We start from the raw sequence: 20,725 nt of genomic DNA, 5'->3' as shown, positions 1-20,725 counted from the left end.
AACGCATTGCGCGCATAAGAGTGGCGTCTTTGACTACGGACATATATTTTCCATTATGACGTTATGTGTGACTCGTGTAATCGATTATACATGTAGGCCTACGTAAACGTATCTCAAAATCCTCCGTGCATAAAGTCAGTCGTATCAGTAAATGGCATGTGGTTGCAACGGATAAATTGCAAACTTTTGCATCTTAATTGCGACCAAAGATGTACTATGACAAAAAGTAAAGTAGTTTACAGCACAAATAATAACTATAATGGGTAATATTCATTCATTGAGGTACGGGAGAGCCTCCATGCCGTCGAATGAACCGGTTGATGAAGAAGATTCCAGTGCGCAGGAGCAGAGATCAGTTGAAATATTACAAATATTCCGGTTGATTGGAACGGTAAGAGAAAACTACTTTATCACTTTTAAAGCTTCAGGTTGCATATTTTATCTGTTACAGTCTTTTGACGTCATACTTAGCAATAATAGAAGGGATAAGTTACCTAATCAAATAATAACTTATTTAGGCTACTTCAACAAAAGTCGCACCAGGAAAATAAAATAAGACATAGATGTCAAAGATTTGAAAGTGAAAACATAAAATCTTGTATTAACTCTTGTAAAAACAAAATTCTCCTGTGGACTGTACGATTGCCCCCCAAAAAATCAAAGCCTTTTACGTCTACAAAGCATTGGGATATTGGACAAAATAGGCGTTTACAATACCTTTATTGAGTATATCTCAATTCGTAAGACTCGAAAATATGTTTGAATAAGAAACTTTATAATTCAGTCATGATTTAATGTTTTCAAATATAAAAAATATGTTAAGATCTTTTTTCCTTCTTCTTCTTTCTTACCCTCTAATTGCAATATACAAAGACACCTAGAGATCACACGCGATGGAAACCCGTACTCAGGAGGTTATTTCAACTGATGTTGAATGCAATCGACACCAACAGCTTCGATAGATGGGACATGTTCTACCAGCCCGGATCGACTGATGTAGTACACTATACTTTAATACCGCGGTACGATGCTGCGATACCGTCTCAACAATTACAACCAACTGATGCGACCTGCATCCGTCTATCCGACGAATGGTTTTGTAATCTCGTGAGAACTTTACGACAGCACAAGGAGAAAAGGTCATTAAATAGCAGAAGCTTCCCTCGAAGAGCTACTTTACTGCATCTGGTTTCTAGGATGAATTATCCTCTTACAGCTCGCGAGATACTACGTCATCAGTTAATCCCGATCGGTAACTATGATGTATTCATTTATAGTACCGGGGTTTCTCAATAGGCGGTACGTGTACAAAAGTCCGGCCCATGGAGGAGCGCTTACCTTAGCAGTTTTATTGACAATGAAATTAAAATTAAAACATAAAAAACGACGTTTCATCTTAAAAGAAGGCAAACCAATAATCTGTTTACTTTTCTTATTTTGTATAGATACTCAAGATGGCGCAGGGAATACATCCTTCATGGAAAGCGCTAGATTCGCATCCCTAGAAGTTCTTATTATTCTCAACGAGTTCGGAGCTGACGCTAGCATTACGAATATCAAAGGGGAATCGGTTACCCACATATGCGTCTCCTTCCCAACTTATCCGCCTTCCCAGAAAAGGCTTCAGTGTCTTCACCATCTAATACGTCACAGCCACGCGCCAATCAACACCCAGGATAAGAAAGGGGACACGCCTCTGCACAAGGCATGCGTAGTAAAAGGAGCGACTGAAAGTACTACTGTGTTGTTATTGCGTGAGGGCGCAGACAGCACAATAAGAAATAACAAAGGTGAAACTCCACTTTTTGCGTACTTACAATATGTTTCACTCTCATTAGAAAGGACCCAGTCAGCGTTTTTTGCCATACCCCATAATCCTAGGTTTAATGAGAGGCTGTATGGATTAAAAGCCTTGTTTGCTGTTACACCGAAATCAAAAAGCATGTTGACTGATAAAAACGATCGAACACCATCCATCATAAGGGTAGGAAGCTTCGCTGTTTTTCAGGATGTCTTCATTAGGGACGGTGTGCAAAGTCTACAACAGTTGGCGGTTCACGAAGTACGACGATTAATCGGTATGAGGCAAATACTAACAAAATCGAGATTTTGGAGGAAACTTCCTTGGCGAATTCAAAACATGATTTGTGATTTAGAACTGCGTAATGCATTGAAAATGCCTACATATTGACTGTACGTTACATCAGTTTTTAGAATTTCTCTTTTTCTGTTTTGTATTGATACTGTGATGAAACTTTTAACGGTGAAAGACAGCAAACAAAACAAATAAAAAAGAAACAAGGAAAAGAAACAAGCCCAAAAGTAGAATCTTCTTTCGAAATGTTTCTTGGTTTAGTTCAAAGGTTTTGAAATAAATTTTATCTCTGTATGGCATCATTTACAGTATACGATTCTGTTCACAACTGCCGCAGTTCTTCAAAACCAAATTCCGCTTTGGCCCTTTCCCTTTTCATCTGATACCCAAAGCTCTAAAGAGAAGTTCTCCAAATCTAAGTGTTATCAGCTGGCGCTATTTCGACAGCCATTCCTCTCCTCCCCACCCACCCCAAACCCCACCCCCAAACTGATCTGAACAGCATTGACAGTTACATCATACATTATCAGAGATTCAGTTTGTATGTGATAGGAGTTCTTGAATTTTGTGCTTATCAACTGAAGCTAGTTCTGTTGCAGCCATTCCTCCACTCCCAACTCCCACCCCCCCCCCAACCGGAACCTAGCAGCAATGACAGTAAATTAATACATTATCCAATCACTGACTACACAGATATTCAGTCTGTATGTGTTAGGAGTTCTTGAAGTTCGAGCTTATCAACTGAAGCTAGTTCTGTTGCAGCCATTCCTCCACTCCCACACCTCCCCCCCCCCCCAGTAACATCATACATTATCCGATCACTGACTACACAGAGATTCAGTCTGTATGTGATATGAATTCTTGAAGTTCAAGGTTATCAGCAGAAGCTAGTTCTGTTGCAGCCATTCCTCCCCAACCTTAACCAAGCGGCAATGACAGTTACATCAAACATTATCCAATCACTGACTATACAGAGATTCAGTTTGTATGTGATAGGAGTTCTTATAGTTCAGGGTTATCAGCTCGAAATAGTTCTGTTCTAGCCATTCCTCCCCTCCCCCACCCCCCTCCCCCTCACCCCACACCCAACTTCAACCTAGCAGCAATGACAGTTACATCAAACATTATCCAATCACTGACTATACAGAGATTCAGTTTGTATGTGATAGGAGTTCTTGAAGTTTGGGGTTATCAGCTGGAACTAGTTCTGTTGCAGCCATTCCTCCCCAACCTGAACCAAACAGCAATCACAGTTACATCAAACATTATCCAATCAATGACTTTACAGAGATTCAGTTTGTATGTGATAGGAGTTCTTGAAGTTCAGGGTTATCAGCTGGAACTAATTCAGCAGCAGTCATGCCTCTTGTGTCTCTCAAATGACTCACAGAAGGATCAGCTTCATATAGTAGTCTGCAAATTTCAGTCCAACCTTTTTCTGAAGCCTGTAAAATGTATAAGAAACAATCATAGTTTTAGTAAATTTGTTCCATATGACACTGACCAAAAAAACATGAAAAGTTGATTAAAACATATTTCTCTGTGTGTGTGAAACACATTTCAGAAAAGAAATGATTCCATTCGCTGGCAGCAAATCAAAAAAAAAATAAATAAATACATTGTTAAGAATATGCTTACTGATAAGGAGTATACAGTTACAACAGATAAATGGAAAGTAAAAAAAATGGTAGTTTGAAAGGGTCACATTTTGACTGTTAAAGTAAAAATGGGTTTTATATCTAGGAAGTTAACAGCATGTCAAAGTTCAAAATGAAAATGTAACATATATTACAGGAAGTAGAAATCAAAGGCTGTACCTTGTGCAGGGCTGTCTTTCCATCAGTATCTTGGAGACTTGGATTTGCACCCTTGTTCAGTAAGAATTTGGTGAGTCTGACATGCCCCATGTAAGCTGCTCTATGGAGTGGGCTAGCACCACCAGATCTGGTAGTAATGTTAATGTCTGCCCCATGACTGAGTAGTAGGGTTGCTATATCTTCATTGTTGTTTCTGCAGGCATAATGCTGGAATGAGTGGGGGGTGGGGGGTGGGGGAGGAGACAAGAAGGTGAGAAAATCAGAGCACCATTCACCTTAAAGTAAAAATCATTATCGTGAGTAAATATTGAAAATGAATTAATGATGAAAACACTCCTGAAACTGAATAAATTCAATTAAACTTGACAATCATTCTAACCTATAATGGTAAATGTTTCAAATTTTGATTACTAATTAGCAACCAATACGCTAATTAACAAAGATAACAGAATTTACTTGTAAAATGAAGTTTTACATTTCAAATTATTATGGAAGTCCCCCCAAAAATAGAATGAAAATCATTGGGAATGTATAGAGATTTTAAGCATAGAAAATTACATTACTTCCAGTCATTAATGAATTATACACCAAATATTAGACCTCAAACTTTGAAATACCAAATCAACACACTAAAACCCTTCCCTGCAGCATATGATATCCTTAGCATTTTAGTTTTTGGAAATATAACAATTCGAATATCATAGCCACAAGATGCTATGTGTTAGCTCAGGGAGTGTTAGCTCAGCGGTTAACGCCGGTGGCTTTCAATCATAAGGTCCCAAGTTTGAGTTACAGAGTTGTTGACAATTGACAATTCATAATCATGGATGTTAAAATATGAATCTAAGAGACTTTAAGATCTTCGCGAGTTCCTGCTTGCAGGAGGATCTAAAATACATACATACATTACCAAATAAAGAGCTGTTTACATGCAAGAGATAATGGAATTAGTGTGGATTATTCACTAACCAGAGCAGTATATCCAGAGGTGTCCAAAGCATTTGGATCTGTTCCTTTAGCCAGAAGTTTTTCAATTCTTTTGGTTTCACCATTCAAGGCTGCACTCCAAATACCACGTTCAAAGTCAAGTTCACTAAGTGTTTGGTTTACTGAAGTCTGCTTAACAGCGCAGTGACATGAGGAACTATGTTTGTGGTCCATAGGTCACCTGTGAGTCGGCTTGGGATATATGAATGATATTTCCACCAGCTCATAAAGGGCCTCTGTAAATGCAAGGAAAGATATTTAGGTCTATACAAGACATTTCTTCTTTTCTTTTCTTTTCTTTCTTCAGGGAGTCTTCCACATTGTTAAGCTTTTAAGCTTTATGGAAGACTTCCTCCACTTTGTACTTTTGTGGCAAACAAATAAATAAAATAAATAAAATAAATTTCCAGCTCTTCAAATTTTCCCTATAGCTTAATTAGTTATGATGAAAAGCATATAGTGTAAGCAGTTACAATGCAAGGGTTGGGGGAAAGCTGTCATTTTAAAAAGTTGACAAAAAAGTAGAAGCGATACAGTTTGTTGAATAATCAAAACGTAATTTGTACCAAGGGTAAAATTTAAATTATCACTGTAGACCTGCCATCCTGTTTTTCCAAAAAATTAAAGGGATTTATAATTTCTCATCCAAAACATTGGAAGATTAAGGGAAAAATAGGGAGAACTGAGCCAAATCCAACTACAGCAAGAAATCGATGTAAAACAGCGTCAAACAATGGACTAACAATGTTAGCTTCATACACACAACATTAACTTTAGGCTACAGTATGTCTGTACATTCCTGGCTTATGAATTGTGGTAGCTTATGTTGTAACTTTACAATGGCATGATCAACACTATTCCTAAAGAATTTTATATCCTAGGAGATATATTTGCTGTTTATTATTTTATCCTACCTATATAATATGGACGAAAAACAACATGATGAAGTAACAAAGAAACCAAACCTAGTACAAACGTTAGTACAGTGTCATACTAATAATGTAGGACTACAAGCTACGCTTAGTCTATATTATTCTGCACTAATGTCCTAGTTGCACGATAAAATATTTTACTGCAAAGGACGCAATAGTGTTTGCCCTTTTTATGTTCGAATGGCATATTTAAGGTTAAGCAGCTTCCTTTAACTCGACAGAAGGAATGTTACAAATAAAAGTTACCATTTAGGTCTAATACATGCTACAGAAGCCTGATGGTACAGTTGAGGCCGTCGTCGAGATTTGTTTACAGTACGTCTAGCCGACTTGTCAAAGTCGTTTAGCATACACATGTTACGGTGATCAGCAATATATGCAGAACATAACATACAAACAAACATAGAAAGGTCAGTGATTTGGTGCACAAACACCGAGTGACGGTGAGGACCCAAGAAGATGAATGTCGAAAATGTTCAGAGCGGGGGACACAATGTCAGGTACGCTTCCATATCAGTGTTGAATTTCATAACACTTAGGTATAACAGTTAGACACAACTTAGGATCTAACTATTCTAATCTAAGTTTACTTTAGGCCTCGGTTGGTTAGGTTAACTGTAACTTAACGTTGGCTAGGCCTGTAGGCTTTGCTTTACAAGTTTCATTAACAATCACTGAAACAGGTCTAGCCTAAGTTAAGACGAGGCCTAAAACCAGAATAACTGCATGTTGTTTGTTCTAGGCTAGAGTTCTTAAGCACGGTATAATATGGAAAAAATGATAGAGTGACAAACGTATGTACAGTAATAACTTATATATCTGAATTTGTGCTGTAATGGCCTGATCTGGGTGACAGGGTAACTATTATAGGTAGGCCTATCAGGCAGAATAACATACATTCAATGATTCATACTGCCTTGCTGTAGTAAAAGTTTGGGGAAGTTGAGGCATACTGCTTGGGCCAGGAAGCATTCAGTTTGGTCAAGTTTTGCAAGTTGGAATTGATTATCATGAAATTGACTTTTCAGACTAAACAGAAATGCATTTTTACTTTATTGTTCAACCCTGAACCTATTAATTATCGATTTCATGCACACCACCATAAAATTACTCCTCTCCTGTTTTGAACCAGGAAACACATATGTTCATGAAGTGGTCAAATGTTTGGAAAGTATTGACTCTTTGAAGGTAAGATATACTGGGTAAAATTTGTTTGGATTATATTTTCAAGGTGTAAGACCAGAGCTGAACATAGAAAATTATTGAAGAAGGAGAAAAGAAGAAAAAAAAGGCAACAAGCAGCAATCCTAAGACAGCAATTTGAAAAAAACAATGGTTTGTATTATTGTTTATTTTGTCTTAAATAAATGAGAACCTTTTGTTGTAGGGCCCGAGAGCCAGGACTTTTCAAAGACTCAAAACAAACTTTAAAGGTACAGTAATATATTCAAGGCCAAGAAGTGTGGAGTACAGGTAAGCTACAGGTCATACCTTATAGCAATAGTGCACAATAACCTCAACAATGAACCTTACCATATGAAAGGTCATAGGATCTAAGACCTGCATCTCTGAAGTGAAACACCTGTGAATTCTGCTTTTTTCACTGTGTATTGAGCAACCAATTGCTTTCTCATAGTTGCCATTGAAATTATGTGAGAGAGCCAAATTGTCCTTTAAAGACATTGAAGACTCGCCCCAAACCGTGTGCCGCGCTCTGAAAAGTTAACTTTCCATTGCTTGCAAGTGAAGTTTTCTGCTTGTCGCTACAAAATGCAGACAGTAATTAAACGTGATACCTTGTTATCTTTAGCTGGACCTGAAATGTCCATCACTGTATCGTTTGTACACTGTGCTGTGGGTATTGACCGCAGCTGTATGTACTGACTGAACACTAATGTCCAATTACCGAAAGTAGCAAGCTGTGTGCGTATTTTCTGGGATCGATGGTTGTGTCTAACCATGGGCGGCGATCCTGGGGGGGATGGGGGGGATATATCCCCCCCATGAAAATGGGTGGAGGGGATGTAATACACCATATCCCCCCCACCAAATGCCAGGAATAAGAATATTTTCATGCCTTCATTTATGCATCATCGTGAATGTACGGCTCTTTTTAGCTTCATTTCTCACCTATACCATAAACGCAGTGCGATCTTTTCAAATAAACCGTCATTATAAAGCAAGAATAGTTGACTGTAGGCTTCATTGGCCCTATAACAGCAAAATGTATTATTGCGCCCACGGTATTGATATAGTACATATATGCACCCTCATAGTATTCATATAGGCCCTATAGTAGGCCTACACACGTACATGTTCCCTCGAACAGCTGAGAATCTCATGTTACCAGGGTAATGCTTAATTAGGGGCGTCGGAGCGGTTCGCCGGACCAATATTCACGGCGCAAAAAAAAAGGAGAAAAAAGTAGCACTAAGAAGAAAAAAAGGGAAAAAATAAAGAACCAAAATGAAAAAATACTTCAAAATGTGATTCAGAAGATTAATCGGGTACAAAAACAGACAAGGGAGAATGCACAGAAGAAAAGCTCGGGAAGTGCCATTTCCTGCAATCTGGGAGGCATTTTTTCAAAATTTTCTCCATTACGCTACGCGCCAACCAATGGTGGCGCGTAGCGTAGTTTGACCTTCCAGACGTCCCCCACCCCCCCGATAATTATGGTAGATGGCCACACTCTGATCTTCCGTACCAATCCCAAATAGCTTCCGACGCCCCTGTTAATACGCGTACGTTTCACCTGGATGCCCTAGCAATCGGTACCTAGGAATGTAACTATGTGTAATTGTGTATTGCATGTGTATAGGCCTATAATAGCCTGCATGAGGCCATTTTCTTCATCGAATAATATAAAGAGCTCTCGAACATTCTAACCTAGCGCCTGAAACAAGATTGACAGGGGCAATTTTCCCAAAATATCACCCGAAATTTAAAAAAAAAAGTATTTTTGGATCCTGATTATGAGATATTTCGGACATGAAATCCCTATTTTAAAGTTGGGTATATGCCGCTTGGAAACCTCGGGAAGTGCCGTTTCCGGCCATCTAGAGGGTTTGTAAATCCCAAGATTTTCTTGTACGCTTCGCGCCAACTCATGGTGGCGCTACGCTTAGATAGTCAACAAGGTCATATCCCCCCCACTCGGAAGTACGGATCGCCGCCCATGTGTCTAACACTTCAGTTACACCTCATTCCAAACTAGGTCAGATTACCAGCATTAGACGTTTCTTTTTGCGCGAGTCTTCACACCCTTAAATAACCTTCCATGTGTATTGTATTGTTACCCAAGAAGCCATTTGATTGATCTATTTGGAGTTCTATTTGAAGATCTATTTGAATACACAGCAGTTGCCCTGTATCATGTGTTGACCTGCTTGCAAAAAAAAACTACATTAGAATACTTTGCACAACTGGTTTCTGTAACGTTTCTAAAATTAACTGGACATATTCCACTTTGGATTCACTTCTCAATTACTAGTGCAATAATTCATATAAAGATTACAATATATAGGTTTTATCCAGTCCATAGTAATAATGTGACTAACGCAGTACTTATTGGAACTATATGCTAATAATTGCTTGACCAGAGTAGCTAGGTTCTGCAAGCACATTGTGTATTTTAGATGTTTTTGCAGTGCTATATAAAAGCCAATTTATTCTTATTCTTTTCTTTTTATTACTGGAAGTTTTTGTAGGACTGCTCAGTGTTGATGTTTGTTTATAATTTAGTTTTCCCAAGAATTTTGACAAGTTTTGTTTTTTTGTTTTGTATAGCACCAAATTAAGATTATCATTTGTGGGTTTTTTTTGCAGCTTTGCAAGGGACATATATGTTAGATGCTTGGTAGGAGGTTGTACTTTGCAAATATAATGAACAATTTTGTGGCATTATCAATTTTTCTATCTGAATTAGAAAAACTTTTTGTGTAAAAGACTGGAATGTATAAAAGTTAGCAACCCTGAAGTTTCTATTCTTGCAACGCAGTTGATGAGCAGTTTATTCGTCATGTTTAACTCTCGTTCTCCCTCCCTCTCTCTCCACCTCTCTCTTGTAAATTTCAGAAGAGAAGCTGACACCAAGAAGATTGGAAGGAGAGGAGGCTCGGGAAAGACAACTAAATTTGTTGATGGAACAGGAAAAGTGAGTAGGCTGGATACAAATACAGTATATCTAAGTCTCCATCTGCAGTTCATGTACATAGTGGTTGTATTTATTATTACTCAAACCCCATATTATGTTTGATGAACTGTTAAAATGTGTCAGGGACATTCCATAAGATACTATACAGTAGGTCCAGCTTTGTGACGCACTGACAATATGGGGTTTTGACCCTTCAATGTTCACTGTAAAATTCTGATAGTAAAATTGGATAGTGTGGGATACCCTTCTGTGAGTATATGCAGTAAATAGAAGACTAGGAAAGAACACAAATGTAAAGAGGTAATCTCTTCTGAGATATTCTTAGCATGATCGCGATAAGAGGAAGTGCTGAGTAGAAGAAGTGCTGAGTAGGAGAGAAGTGCTGGGAGAAGTTGTGGGAGAAGTACTGGGCAGAAGTGCTGGGAAGAAGAGAAGGAGAGAAGTGCTGTAGGAGAGAAGTGCTGAGAAGGAGTGCTGAGAAGTGCTGAAGATGTGCTGAGTAATAAGAAGAAGTGCTGAGTAGCTATTCGATTGTACCATCTCAAAGTAACCAAACTTGTAGTTTGGTTAGAAACCGACCACAGCTTGATAACTTGACTTTTCTTTTTTGACTTTCACAGGAAGAGACAACATGAGATGTGGCTGGAGAGGGAGAGGCAAGCCCAGGAGGAATTTCAGAGACAGAGACAAAAGGAAGAGAAGCTGAAAAAGAAAGAGGAAGAGGAGAGGGTAATGCACAACTTAAAATAAAATGAAGCTAGTCCCTCTTCCCACCCCCCCCCCCCCCCAAGTGATAGTCTAATGAGGATACACTTTTACTTCCATTTCAATTTGTGACAAATGTTGGTTATATTAAGGAATGAGTGCATTTCCAAATGTCTCAAGCATAGTAAGTCAAGTTGGCATTGACACTGAGAATTTGAAATGTGTTTCTGTCCAAAAATCATGTTAATCTCGATGCAGATTAGTCTTCTCGAAATTCAAGGAAAGTATTGCTTATTGGACTTTTCTTTTCAACATTTCACACAGTCTTATAATGTCCACCTATGTCACACAAGCAAGTTATCTCAAAGAATTTGCAAACTTGCTGCATTAAAAAATATTGTTAAATAAAAGCTGTTATTCTTCAATACAGTCCATAATCCTCTTTTAGGCAAAGACCAACAGCCGACCATTCGCAAAATTTAAACACGACTGTTGTGTTGTAGAGATCTTCACGTTAAGTTTTTGTTGATGTTTCCAGTTATTAGAGCAATTTGAATCACATTCAAGGAACAGTTAATGTGCTCTCTTCATGACTTCTGTACAGTATTTATTTATGGATTAATTGGTTAATTTCTTCCATATTAAATCGTTCATACATATTAATATCAATTCATTCCATAATTTCATATGAAAACATATATATACCATAAACATTAGGTGTAGGGAAAAGCACAGACTGTTAAATATGCATTATAGTTTTTTTCTGTTTTGATTTTTTTAATTTTTAGAAAAGAATTCAAGCTGAGTGGGAGGAAGAACAGAGGAAAGAACAAGAGAAACTGAAGAAGGAAAAAACCAAAAAGGATGAAAAACAACAACAGTTGGAGGTGATTTGGACAAAGACTGGACTATATCCACATCAAACCAATTTATTTATAATAGCAATAGTTTTTAGTTTTTTGGGAACTCTGATGTTATCAACATCGAAATTTTAAGCCCAAAATGCAAAAGTCATCCATTGAATGTCAATCTGTTATTTCCTTAACAGTTGAATAGCATGGTAACATTGAAATGTGTTCACAAATTCTCCCTTTTCAGCTTGTTAATATATTCACTATTTTTGGGGCAAAGAGTGAAAGGAAAAGAAGGTATGGAAGTTGATTAATTAGGAGTCAATTAATTTGGTCTTTGTAACACATTTCTTGGCATAACTGGTTTGCACTTTCTCGTTCATGGATTGTTTCTAAAGTTAAATTTGCTTATCAAGTTTTTTGTCTCCTTATCTTCAAATGACCTCCCCCTCCCAACCTCCCCCATCTCCCAAGCACACTCATAAGTTCTCTATTAGAATGCTATTTAATGTAATGAATGTTCCTGTGGTCATTTCTCATGAATAATTAGCATTTACTTTTTGTTGTTCATGTTTTGTTTTTTTACCGTTCATTGTTTCCTTAATATTCAAAACCACGATTCCAGATGAAAATGAACATAAGTCCCTACAGAGATGGATTCAGCTGTATCTTTTTTGTTAACATAGAAATTCTGCTCTTGCTTAATTAGTTGATAGCATCATGCTTTAACTTCTTAATTACTTGATAGCATCATGTGCTTTAACTTCCTCCCAGGAGGCATCAACTTATGTTTGAGCAGAAACTACTGTCGTTGTTAAGTTTGTTGTAGTCTTCCTTAGAAGTTGCTGATAATGTTGATATGATAAGTAGGTTTATCATGTTCAAACCCTAGCAACAGCGGCATGACACTAAGTTGCTAACTTGGGGGGGGGGGGGGGTATGGTGGGCTAAGATGCTAAATCATTCAGGGGAGGACTGTCTGTCTGCCTTTGAGAAATTTTGGTAAAATGGAGGTGCTTAGATGCTCTACATTTTTTGTTTATCATTATTATTATGCAACTTTTTATTAACAACGTTGAAGAATATTTGACTGTCCAAGTTGTACCGCATCTACACGTTATACACTTACGTACTGTGCATTAGGAATGGCATACTTGCATTGAATCTGTATTCATACTTGTATCATAGTATAGTTACCTGTATTAAGTACCTCATAGGATTTGAGCTCACACTCAGGGCATATTGAATAGTAGTGTAGAGGCTAGTGCAAATTATGTACTCCACGTTACTCACACTTAGAGCCTTGTACTCATGCCAAGAGCATTTTCACTTGTACTCACATTCATGGTGTTAAACTCGTAAATTATACGTCGACTATGAAACTGCAGTTTATAGGATAGACTCTCATGTTTGTTTGGTAGCAGAATGGAGGTACACCATGAAAAATGAAATATCTTTGAAAATTCCTCTGGTAGCACAATATGCAACAAAATTATCTGACAAGGTTGAATTTGGTCTTCGCTATTCATGGCAAAAGCATCAGGCTAAAGCATTGCTATTAAAAATACCAAAAAACAACAACTTGGGCTAGTTTCAAAGCTTGCAGAACTGAAAAGAAATGTGTATATTTCTTAAAAAGTTCACCAGCAAACCAGGGTTCTCCCATAAAAACACTATTTTGGAGAGAACATTGACACATTGACTTCTTCTAGTTTTCTATTCATATGTTGCTTTTCTCTGAATTAAAATATTCAATCTTGACAAGTCTATTCCCCCAGATTTTTTCACTTTGTAACCCATCAATGTCTTCTACTCATCCCAGGGAGTTCTACAGTACCTGGATAAAGGCAACAAGAATGGAGAGGTAATATCCTATTTTCTCTCACATTCTCCTTTTTTTCCCTGCCTTCTTCATCAAGACTGCTGTTTTACGTCACATTGTAATGTTGTGTCACTCTGCCAATACATAGTTTGATTTCACACAAATGGGTAATCACCCTCCCTTCCCCCTAAACCTTAACCCCCCCCCACCTCCCTCCCACCTTATCCAACCATAGAGATGGATGTAGAGAGATAGAAGTAAGAGTCACCTACCTGTTTCTTTAGTTGCTAATTAGTATTTAGTTTCAGCATTAGACAATTCTCTGTCCCACAATTTTTGATGTATTCGTTTCATCTGATTCATAGTTCGGTGTGTGGTTTTAGCTGACTAAAGTCATTTTTCCTTTAATGGTTGGACATCATCATATCACTACATTGTTGCCAATATAAGACAAAATCTAGCTTTATGATTTACACAAGGATCTTGATATGTACAATTTGTGGTTATTTTGGTAAGGTTGGTTATTTTGTGGTAATGTGGTTAACTCTTTTTAAGTCCAGGCTTTCATACTAATATTTGTCTAGATGTATGTAAATGCACAATGTGGTCCATTTGTCTCCAAAAATGTATTCATATTTTTGGTTCACAGAGAGACACAAAGCATATGGTAAATTATTGGCTCTTTGGCAGTATTACTATCATTATATTGAGGGAATAGCTCAAACCAATATAGCGTAGCAATATGCGAAGAAAAAACAAAATAGTGAAATTGCAACACAATGAAAGATTGAGGTTACGGTACTTATCTAGAGTTCAAATAAAAAAAGAATTTTGGTCCCATTGGGCTACGAATACAGCTGTAGCTCCAATTTGTTAATAAATAAGAAAGTTTGAAAATCAAAATCATGGAAGCTGTAAACCATTTCTGAATATTTTGGGGGAAATTCCTGAGAGATACTTGAGTCTTCAGGTATTGGTTTTGATAGCAATTTTTGGAAGAAGAAAAATAACCAAAATTCTCATGTTATTTATTTACAGCAACCTTGGCGTAACCCAGATGCCCCCAAAGTTGTGCCTGGAACTAGGAAAGCAGAAACTTGTAGCTTCTTCAAGAAAACTGGTGCTTGCAGGTTTGGTGAAAGGTGAGCCATCTGGTGCTCTGTTATTAATGGAACACATTTTGCTGTTTTATACTTTTCCTACCATTCATTCAGCAATTAATCCATTGCCTTCATAGGCAGAGTGTATCAACCTATTATATTTTTCCCCATGTGGGGGTGGGGATGGGGTAGGGAAACAAATACCAGTCTATGTAATTCCCCCCCCCCTCTTCTGCAATGTATGGAGGTAACTTGGTGTAAAGTATTATAGGAAGGTGATTGAAAGCCTTATTGATGAGACAAAGTAGAGCTAGGAAATCAAGATACAACAGAGAAGTTAAGACACAGGCCATGTCAGGCCATCACAACTATACACCATCACACCTATACACCATCACCCCTATACACCATCACCCCTATACACCATCCCACCCTATACACTGTCCCACCATATACACACTAAACACCTATACACCATCACACCCTATACACCATCACACCCCATACACCATTACACCCTATACACCATCGAAGCCCCTGCAAGTATTAAATACAAGATTTTTTAGCTCATACCAGCATGCTGGTGTGAGCTATTGTTACAGTGCGCCATCTATCACTCTATCACTCTATCCGTCAACAATTGGTAAAACCGCTCCCACTCGCACAGTGTTCAATGGAATTTCATGAAACTTGGACACAAGGACCATTGGGTATAGGGCCATCAGAGATGGTCCGAAATTTGGGGTCAAAGGTCACCTGTGGGCCGTAATGGGCCATTTTGTGGAAATACGCAAACTGCTTCTTCTCCTACAGATTCCATGGTACAATGTTGAGGGTTTGTCACAAAAGTACTATGGAAGTTTTATCTTCAGGGTGTTCCTGAATTTGAGATCAAAGATCAACTAGGGGTCTTTTGTGGCCCCGGCCGCATCCCTATATTTTCAGATTGCTTCTGTTCATACAGTGTATGGCCAGTTATAATGAAACTTGGTCACAACGTTCCTCGGGATGAGGGTTACGAGTGGTGTTCGGAAAATTGAGGTCAAATGTCATTTAGGGGGTCATCGGGGGTCATTCTTTGTAATATTTTCAAATATCTCAATCTCCTCAAGATTTCGATGGATCATATTCAAAGTTGAACTGATGATTGTTGGATTGTGTATGAATAAGGTGATGCCTAAAAATTTTGGGTCAAAAGTTAATTACTTACAATTAATCCCTGTTGTTTAAAAAAATCTGAGCCTTCACATTTTTCCTAAGCTCCTTTAATTTATCTACCAGTCTCTGCAGTGTTTGTTTACATTTGTGGTTAAGCTCTGCAGAGACTGTTAGTGGAATTAAAGCAGGATTGGGAGTTGTTATTAACTGTTGAACTGTAAGCATGAGAGCCCTATAGCCAATCAGCACTTGCCAATTCTTAAAAGTCTTTGAGCCTGAGGTATGTAGGCAGCCAGCCAAAATTTTGGGAAGGAGTGCTTGTGAAGTTATTTCTGCTCAGGTAGAGGGGAGAAAGATTAATAGGGTAGGTCAGTGGTATTGTTTGAGAGAGTGGGTAAAATAGGACTTAAAGGAGGAAAATAGGAATTATAGCCAGTGGTGTGGCCAAGATTCTGCTAACGGAGGGGGGGGGGGGGGGGTTATCGCCGTTTTGAACTAGGGGTATAAATTTGTCTTTGAACCTAAATTGTTTGGCCTCATGGGCCCAAAATTGGTGGAATCTGAAAAATGGCCTGAAATTTGGAGGGCCATAAAGTTTTGTGTGCCCTACATTTTTGAGCTCGAAAAGGTATGAGCTTCTGCACCATTGGTGCTCTAGTTTTTTTTTTTTTTCCCATTCATCAGCTCACAACATGCTTGAATTTGCCTTAATCTTGCTCAGCCTAAACTGTACTAAGGAGTGCTATTTTCATCACACCTGCAGCACCGTTAAATTTCTTGAGGAGTGCGATTTTTCAGCACACCCTTGATTTTCTTAGAAGACAAACCCTGTTAATATGTTCTCAAGAAAGACTGCCGTTGGCACATAGAATATACAATATACTCGTGGGGAAGTAAGGCAAACATTTTGTCTGCTTGAAAAGTTAAAAAACTGATGCCAAACATCTGCAAATACAACTTTTAGGCCATTTTATTTTTCAAAGTTTTTACTAGTTTTTTTTTGGATAGTTTTTACCTAAAAGCTGCCCCTCATTTGGATTTGACACTCAGCATGTGAATTGTGCTGCCTTCTTTTATATCTGGCTAAAGCTCCACCCTCCCCCAATGCCCCCCAATGCCCCCCCCCCCATGCCCACCCCCTCCCAATCAAACTGTCTATCTGGCAGACAACCCTGCAGTACCCTTCATACAGTATCTGGTATTGATTAATACTTGCAGATGTCATTACTTGTTAGGTCTGTTCATTTCTTCTTCTTCTCCTCCTTAAGGTGTTCTCGCAATCATCCTGACCCGGGGATTTCTAGGACGGTGCTTCTCAAGGGCATGTATAGTAACTTTACCATGGAGCAGAGCTTTCGGGATGAATACGACACGGACATTAGTCTGGAATACGATCAGGAAACTGCTGAAGCAGATTTCAGAGAATTTTATTCGGACACTTTACCCGAGTTTGAGAAGATTGGCAGAGTAGTTGTGATGAAGGTAATATATCTGTTGTTGACCAGGCTGTGGAGAGGTGGGGTGGGGGAGGGGGGGAGGTTGAATGGTGAGATTTTCATTTTCATGTAACCTCCCTGTTTCGGTGGGTGGGGAGAGGGGGAAGGGGATGCTGGAGATTCATCAATATACTTTCTAAGCTTTCAAGAATGTTACTGCTGTCAAGTGTTGTTTCATGCAGATGTGCATTTTTACTGGACTATGAAATATAATTTCCTCCAAATTCAGTCAGGTAGCTAGTACTACTCTCCAAATTCCAGTGGTTTAACCAGGGCTACCTATAAAATTTATAGAGTGATTTGTTGCAAGTAGTATGTAAAATAGGCTATATGTAAGTACTGATGCATTCAGAATGTTAACATAATAATACTCAGTACCTGTCCATTTTATGGCACCCTGTCAGAAATGTAGCCCACAGGCACCCATCCAGGAGGATGAGGTGGGGGGGGGGGAGTCGCACCCTTCTTTTATTGAATGCTGAATCAACCTCTAGCCTTGGAAATTCACATGCATTTGTATTTGTTCAAACCCTCTCAGGATATTTCGCTATACATAAAAACATTCTCTACAGGAAAAGCTCTCTATGATACTCACAGGCTAGCATTTCAAGTTTGTATCTTTATTGATAATGTACCTGCTATTACTGTCTTACTTGAGATCCAGTTTGACAGTTTCTGTCCTGTTTTATTATCTTTTGAAAGGCATGTTGTAACTGGGAGCAGCATCTGAGAGGCAACGTTTATGTCCAGTATCAGAAAGAGGAGCATGGAACTAAAGCAGTGGAAACTTTCAACGGCAGGTTTTACGCCGGAAAGCCTCTCTCCTGCGAATATGTAGCATTGGATGACTGGAGGGCTGCTATATGTGGTGAGTATATCAAGCAGATGATAGCAAATATGTACGGACTTTACATCGCCATCAGAAAGATTCAATTAGCGAATCGATAAGCCTCGCAAAACAACAGCAATGATGGTCAAACAGCCCAGTACTCAAGGGAATTGCTTGAAGTCTAAAAGTTGAGAAAAATTAAAAACAGCAAATATAAAAAGGAAGTCATAGGTATACTAATCCCTTCTGTATAGCTTGTCTAGTTGCTAAGATAGTTTTCAATTTAAGCATGACATCTGGCAAGCATAAAGTCTCTATGAAGCAACTCTGTCTAGCCTTGGGAGACTGTCTACACTTGGGAAGAAGATATTAGTTCGACACCTGGAGGCGCACCTTGCATTCTGACTAGAATATCCCATCAGGATTTGAGCCTGGAATGTTTCTCTGTTTGTAGTATGTAGGTACATCAAGAAGGGTTATCATTATGTACTATGTGAAAGTTTCATTATATCAAACCGAAAGGCAAAGACTCACAAAGATATGCACCTAATGTATGCAAGATTTGGGATGTAACTTGATCGGTACTATTTTTGCAATTTGAACTAAGAAAAGTGAAATTGCAAATTGCAATATGGAAGATAATAAAAAAATGAACATGGAAGTTCTACCTGCACATAGTTTAGTCTGTTATTTTGAAAAGAATTATATCACATATTGTAAAAGCACCCCTAAAAAATAACATATTACATGTCTTTAATTGCTTATAAGGTTATGTGGACAGCATTTATAGGGTGTCTCTACAAGCTAGCATGCCATGAAAAATTAGTCTCCTGACCTCACTTTGCAGGCTTACGTTGTCAACATATATATTTCGGCTCTGAAATATTGTAATATCCAAGAATATTTCTGGTACATATTTCAAGCTAGAGATACTTACTATCGCTCAAAATAACATGAATTCTGCTCAGTTTCATTTACCACACAATCATCTTCTTGGAACTTAGAAAGTACTTTCCTCGAATCTTGCTCTTCTCCACGTTTTCATTCTCCTCTTCTTCTTTCAGGTCTGTTCCAGTTCGGTACATGCCCCAAAGGTAAAAACTGTAACTACCTTCATGTGTTCAAAGATCCCAAAGATGAAACTGGGAGGACCCACAGAGGAAGGCATGGTAGGTCTGATTTCAAGAGTTTCAGTGAAAGAAGGTGGCGACAGGGTTCTTACCCACTCCATCAGTGGAGGCACCGTTTGGGGTCAGAAAGGAGGAATCACTCCCACACCAGAAGCAGGTCAAGATCCAGAAGTAGATCAACTGAGAGGAAGAGGTCTAAACAGAGATCTGAAGTTAGAGTAAAGTCACATTCCAGCAGAAGGTCCAGGTCAAGAAGGACATCTAGGCCACGTTCAAAGAGTAGGTCACCTTCCCAACGAAGGTCACGTTCAAAAAGCAGGTCACCTACTCGGAGTTGGTCGGAATCCAAGAGGAACTCACCTTCACACAAAGGATCCCGTTCAAAGAGTAGGTCTCCTTCTTGGAGGTCCAATTCCAGGAGTAAGTCCCCTCCGAGGAGGAGGTCACGTTCAAAGACAAGGTCACCAACTCCTAGAAAGACAGATTCCATGAGTAGGTCCAGATCAAGAATTAGAGATGAGCGGAGGAGAAACAGGCGATCAAGAAGTAGATCGAGATCAAAAAGTAGGTCACATTCATCAGGGAGCAGTTCTGGGTCCAAGGGAAGGTCAAGAGCTAAATCAAAATCAAAGAACAAGTCACACCACCGAGGACGAAAAAGTAAAAAACAAAAAGTTGGGGTTGACACTCCAACAGAAAAGTCTAAATCTTCTCTCAGGAATGAAGACAAAACTGGATCCCAAAATGACACCGGGCACGTCGAACCGGAAGGGATTACTGTAAAGAGTGACTCTGTATCAATTCCCAAGGAATCTGTGGATGCTGAGGCAGAAGGGAAACGTGCCGTAGATGTCGAAAAGCCACTGCCGCGTTCAGACGGAGAAACTTCGGAAGATGAAGCACGAGATCAAGGAGAGTCACCTCGGACATCATCATCATCCTCGTCATCATCATCATCCTCATCTGCAAGTGGGAATGAGGCAGCATCGGAGGATTCTGATAGCAGTGAAGAAGAGAAGGAAAAGCTGGACATCGTAGAGATGGAGATTGCCCGTCTCAACAAGAGGGCGGAGGAGAAGGAAGGGATGACAGCTCCTAAAGAGGTGAAACCTGACCAATGAAAGAATTGGAGCTGTTTTAGTTTGTGACTTGAAAGAGAGGCAAAGTGTCTGGTTAAACTGCATGCCGACTCTTTCTCTCCAGATTTTATTTTCCTTTGGACATCCTGCCTCCTTTTTACACCTTGTTTTAACCCCATCTGTGTCAGGATAACATTCGAGTTGGATTGTATTATTATTATTTTTTTTTTAATACATCCCTTGGACAGGGCAGTTGAGCTGGCTCTATTTAGATGGATTGACAAATCTGCTTCTGAACTATTAAAAAATCAATTAATAACAAGAAGTGCAACGTAACAGAAATGGTAGAGGAAAATTTGCATAATTATGTAATATTTGTTGGGATTAAAATTTACATAATGTCAACAGAGGTCCTTTGCCTTACTATCATTTTTGTTTGTAATTTTTGTTGAAGATGGGATACAACTTAGGGTAGGAACTGTTGTAAGGTTCCCATTTATACAACTTGGTCAAGAGAGCCAATCGAGATAAAGTTCCTTGAAATGCCATAGACAGAACACAATAATCT

At 38.7% G+C, this 20,725-nt stretch overlaps 3 protein-coding genes across 3 annotated transcripts; 2 read left to right on the top strand and 1 right to left on the bottom strand.

The window, feature by feature from the left end:
* Positions 1–202: 202 nt before the first annotated feature.
* Positions 203–2,545, top strand: LOC139975047 (uncharacterized). Its single transcript, XM_071982662.1, has 3 exons — positions 203–391; positions 874–1,252; positions 1,446–2,545. Exons 1-3 carry the CDS (start codon positions 260–262, stop codon positions 2,189–2,191), a joined length of 1,257 nt encoding a protein of 418 aa, XP_071838763.1. The 5' UTR covers positions 203–259; the 3' UTR covers positions 2,192–2,545.
* A 640-nt stretch (positions 2,546–3,185) lies between these two features.
* Positions 3,186–6,206, bottom strand: LOC139975350 (cyclin-dependent kinase 4 inhibitor B-like). Its single transcript, XM_071983233.1, has 4 exons — positions 6,078–6,206; positions 4,882–5,135; positions 3,913–4,119; positions 3,186–3,540 (listed from the first exon to the last, which is right to left on the bottom strand). The coding sequence occupies exons 2-4, from the start codon at positions 5,071–5,073 to the stop codon at positions 3,388–3,390; spliced, it is 552 nt and encodes a 183-aa protein (XP_071839334.1). The 5' UTR covers positions 5,074–5,135; positions 6,078–6,206; the 3' UTR covers positions 3,186–3,387.
* Positions 6,173–20,567, top strand: LOC139975344 (uncharacterized). The gene is made up of 10 exons (XM_071983224.1): positions 6,173–6,331; positions 7,063–7,166; positions 9,909–9,987; positions 10,608–10,716; positions 11,481–11,579; positions 13,366–13,407; positions 14,404–14,507; positions 16,892–17,105; positions 17,822–17,987; positions 19,013–20,567. Exons 1-10 carry the CDS (start codon positions 6,291–6,293, stop codon positions 20,197–20,199), a joined length of 2,145 nt encoding a protein of 714 aa, XP_071839325.1. The 5' UTR covers positions 6,173–6,290; the 3' UTR covers positions 20,200–20,567.
* The last annotated feature ends 158 nt before the right edge of the window (positions 20,568–20,725 follow it).

The sequence above is a fragment of the Apostichopus japonicus genome, chromosome 10, assembly GCF_037975245.1.
Source record: "Apostichopus japonicus isolate 1M-3 chromosome 10, ASM3797524v1, whole genome shotgun sequence".
NCBI lineage: Eukaryota > Metazoa > Echinodermata > Holothuroidea > Aspidochirotida > Stichopodidae > Apostichopus > Apostichopus japonicus.
Note: the sequence above shows the minus strand (reverse complement) of the source record. Positions and strands in the feature narration are given on the sequence as shown.

Excerpts from the sequence above, each read along its gene's own strand:
- LOC139975047 (XM_071982662.1), top strand. The coding sequence starts at position 260 with ATGGGTAATATTCATTCATTGAGGTACGGGAGAGCCTCCATGCCGTCG. Across the intron at positions 392-873 it reads TATTCCGGTTGATTGGAACG|ACACCTAGAGATCACACGCG; the intron begins GTAAGAGAAAAC and ends CAATATACAAAG. Across the intron at positions 1,253-1,445 it reads TCATCAGTTAATCCCGATCG|ATACTCAAGATGGCGCAGGG; the intron begins GTAACTATGATG and ends TATTTTGTATAG.
- LOC139975350 (XM_071983233.1), bottom strand. The coding sequence starts at position 5,073 with ATGGACCACAAACATAGTTCCTCATGTCACTGCGCTGTTAAGCAGACT. Across the intron at positions 4,120-4,881 it reads CCTCTGGATATACTGCTCTG|CATTATGCCTGCAGAAACAA; the intron begins GTTAGTGAATAA and ends CACTCATTCCAG. Across the intron at positions 3,541-3,912 it reads GAAAGACAGCCCTGCACAAG|GCTTCAGAAAAAGGTTGGAC; the intron begins GTACAGCCTTTG and ends TACATTTTACAG.
- LOC139975344 (XM_071983224.1), top strand. The coding sequence starts at position 6,291 with ATGAATGTCGAAAATGTTCAGAGCGGGGGACACAATGTCAG. Across the intron at positions 9,988-10,607 it reads TTGTTGATGGAACAGGAAAA|GAAGAGACAACATGAGATGT; the intron begins GTGAGTAGGCTG and ends TGACTTTCACAG. Across the intron at positions 17,988-19,012 it reads CTGGAGGGCTGCTATATGTG|GTCTGTTCCAGTTCGGTACA; the intron begins GTGAGTATATCA and ends TTCTTCTTTCAG.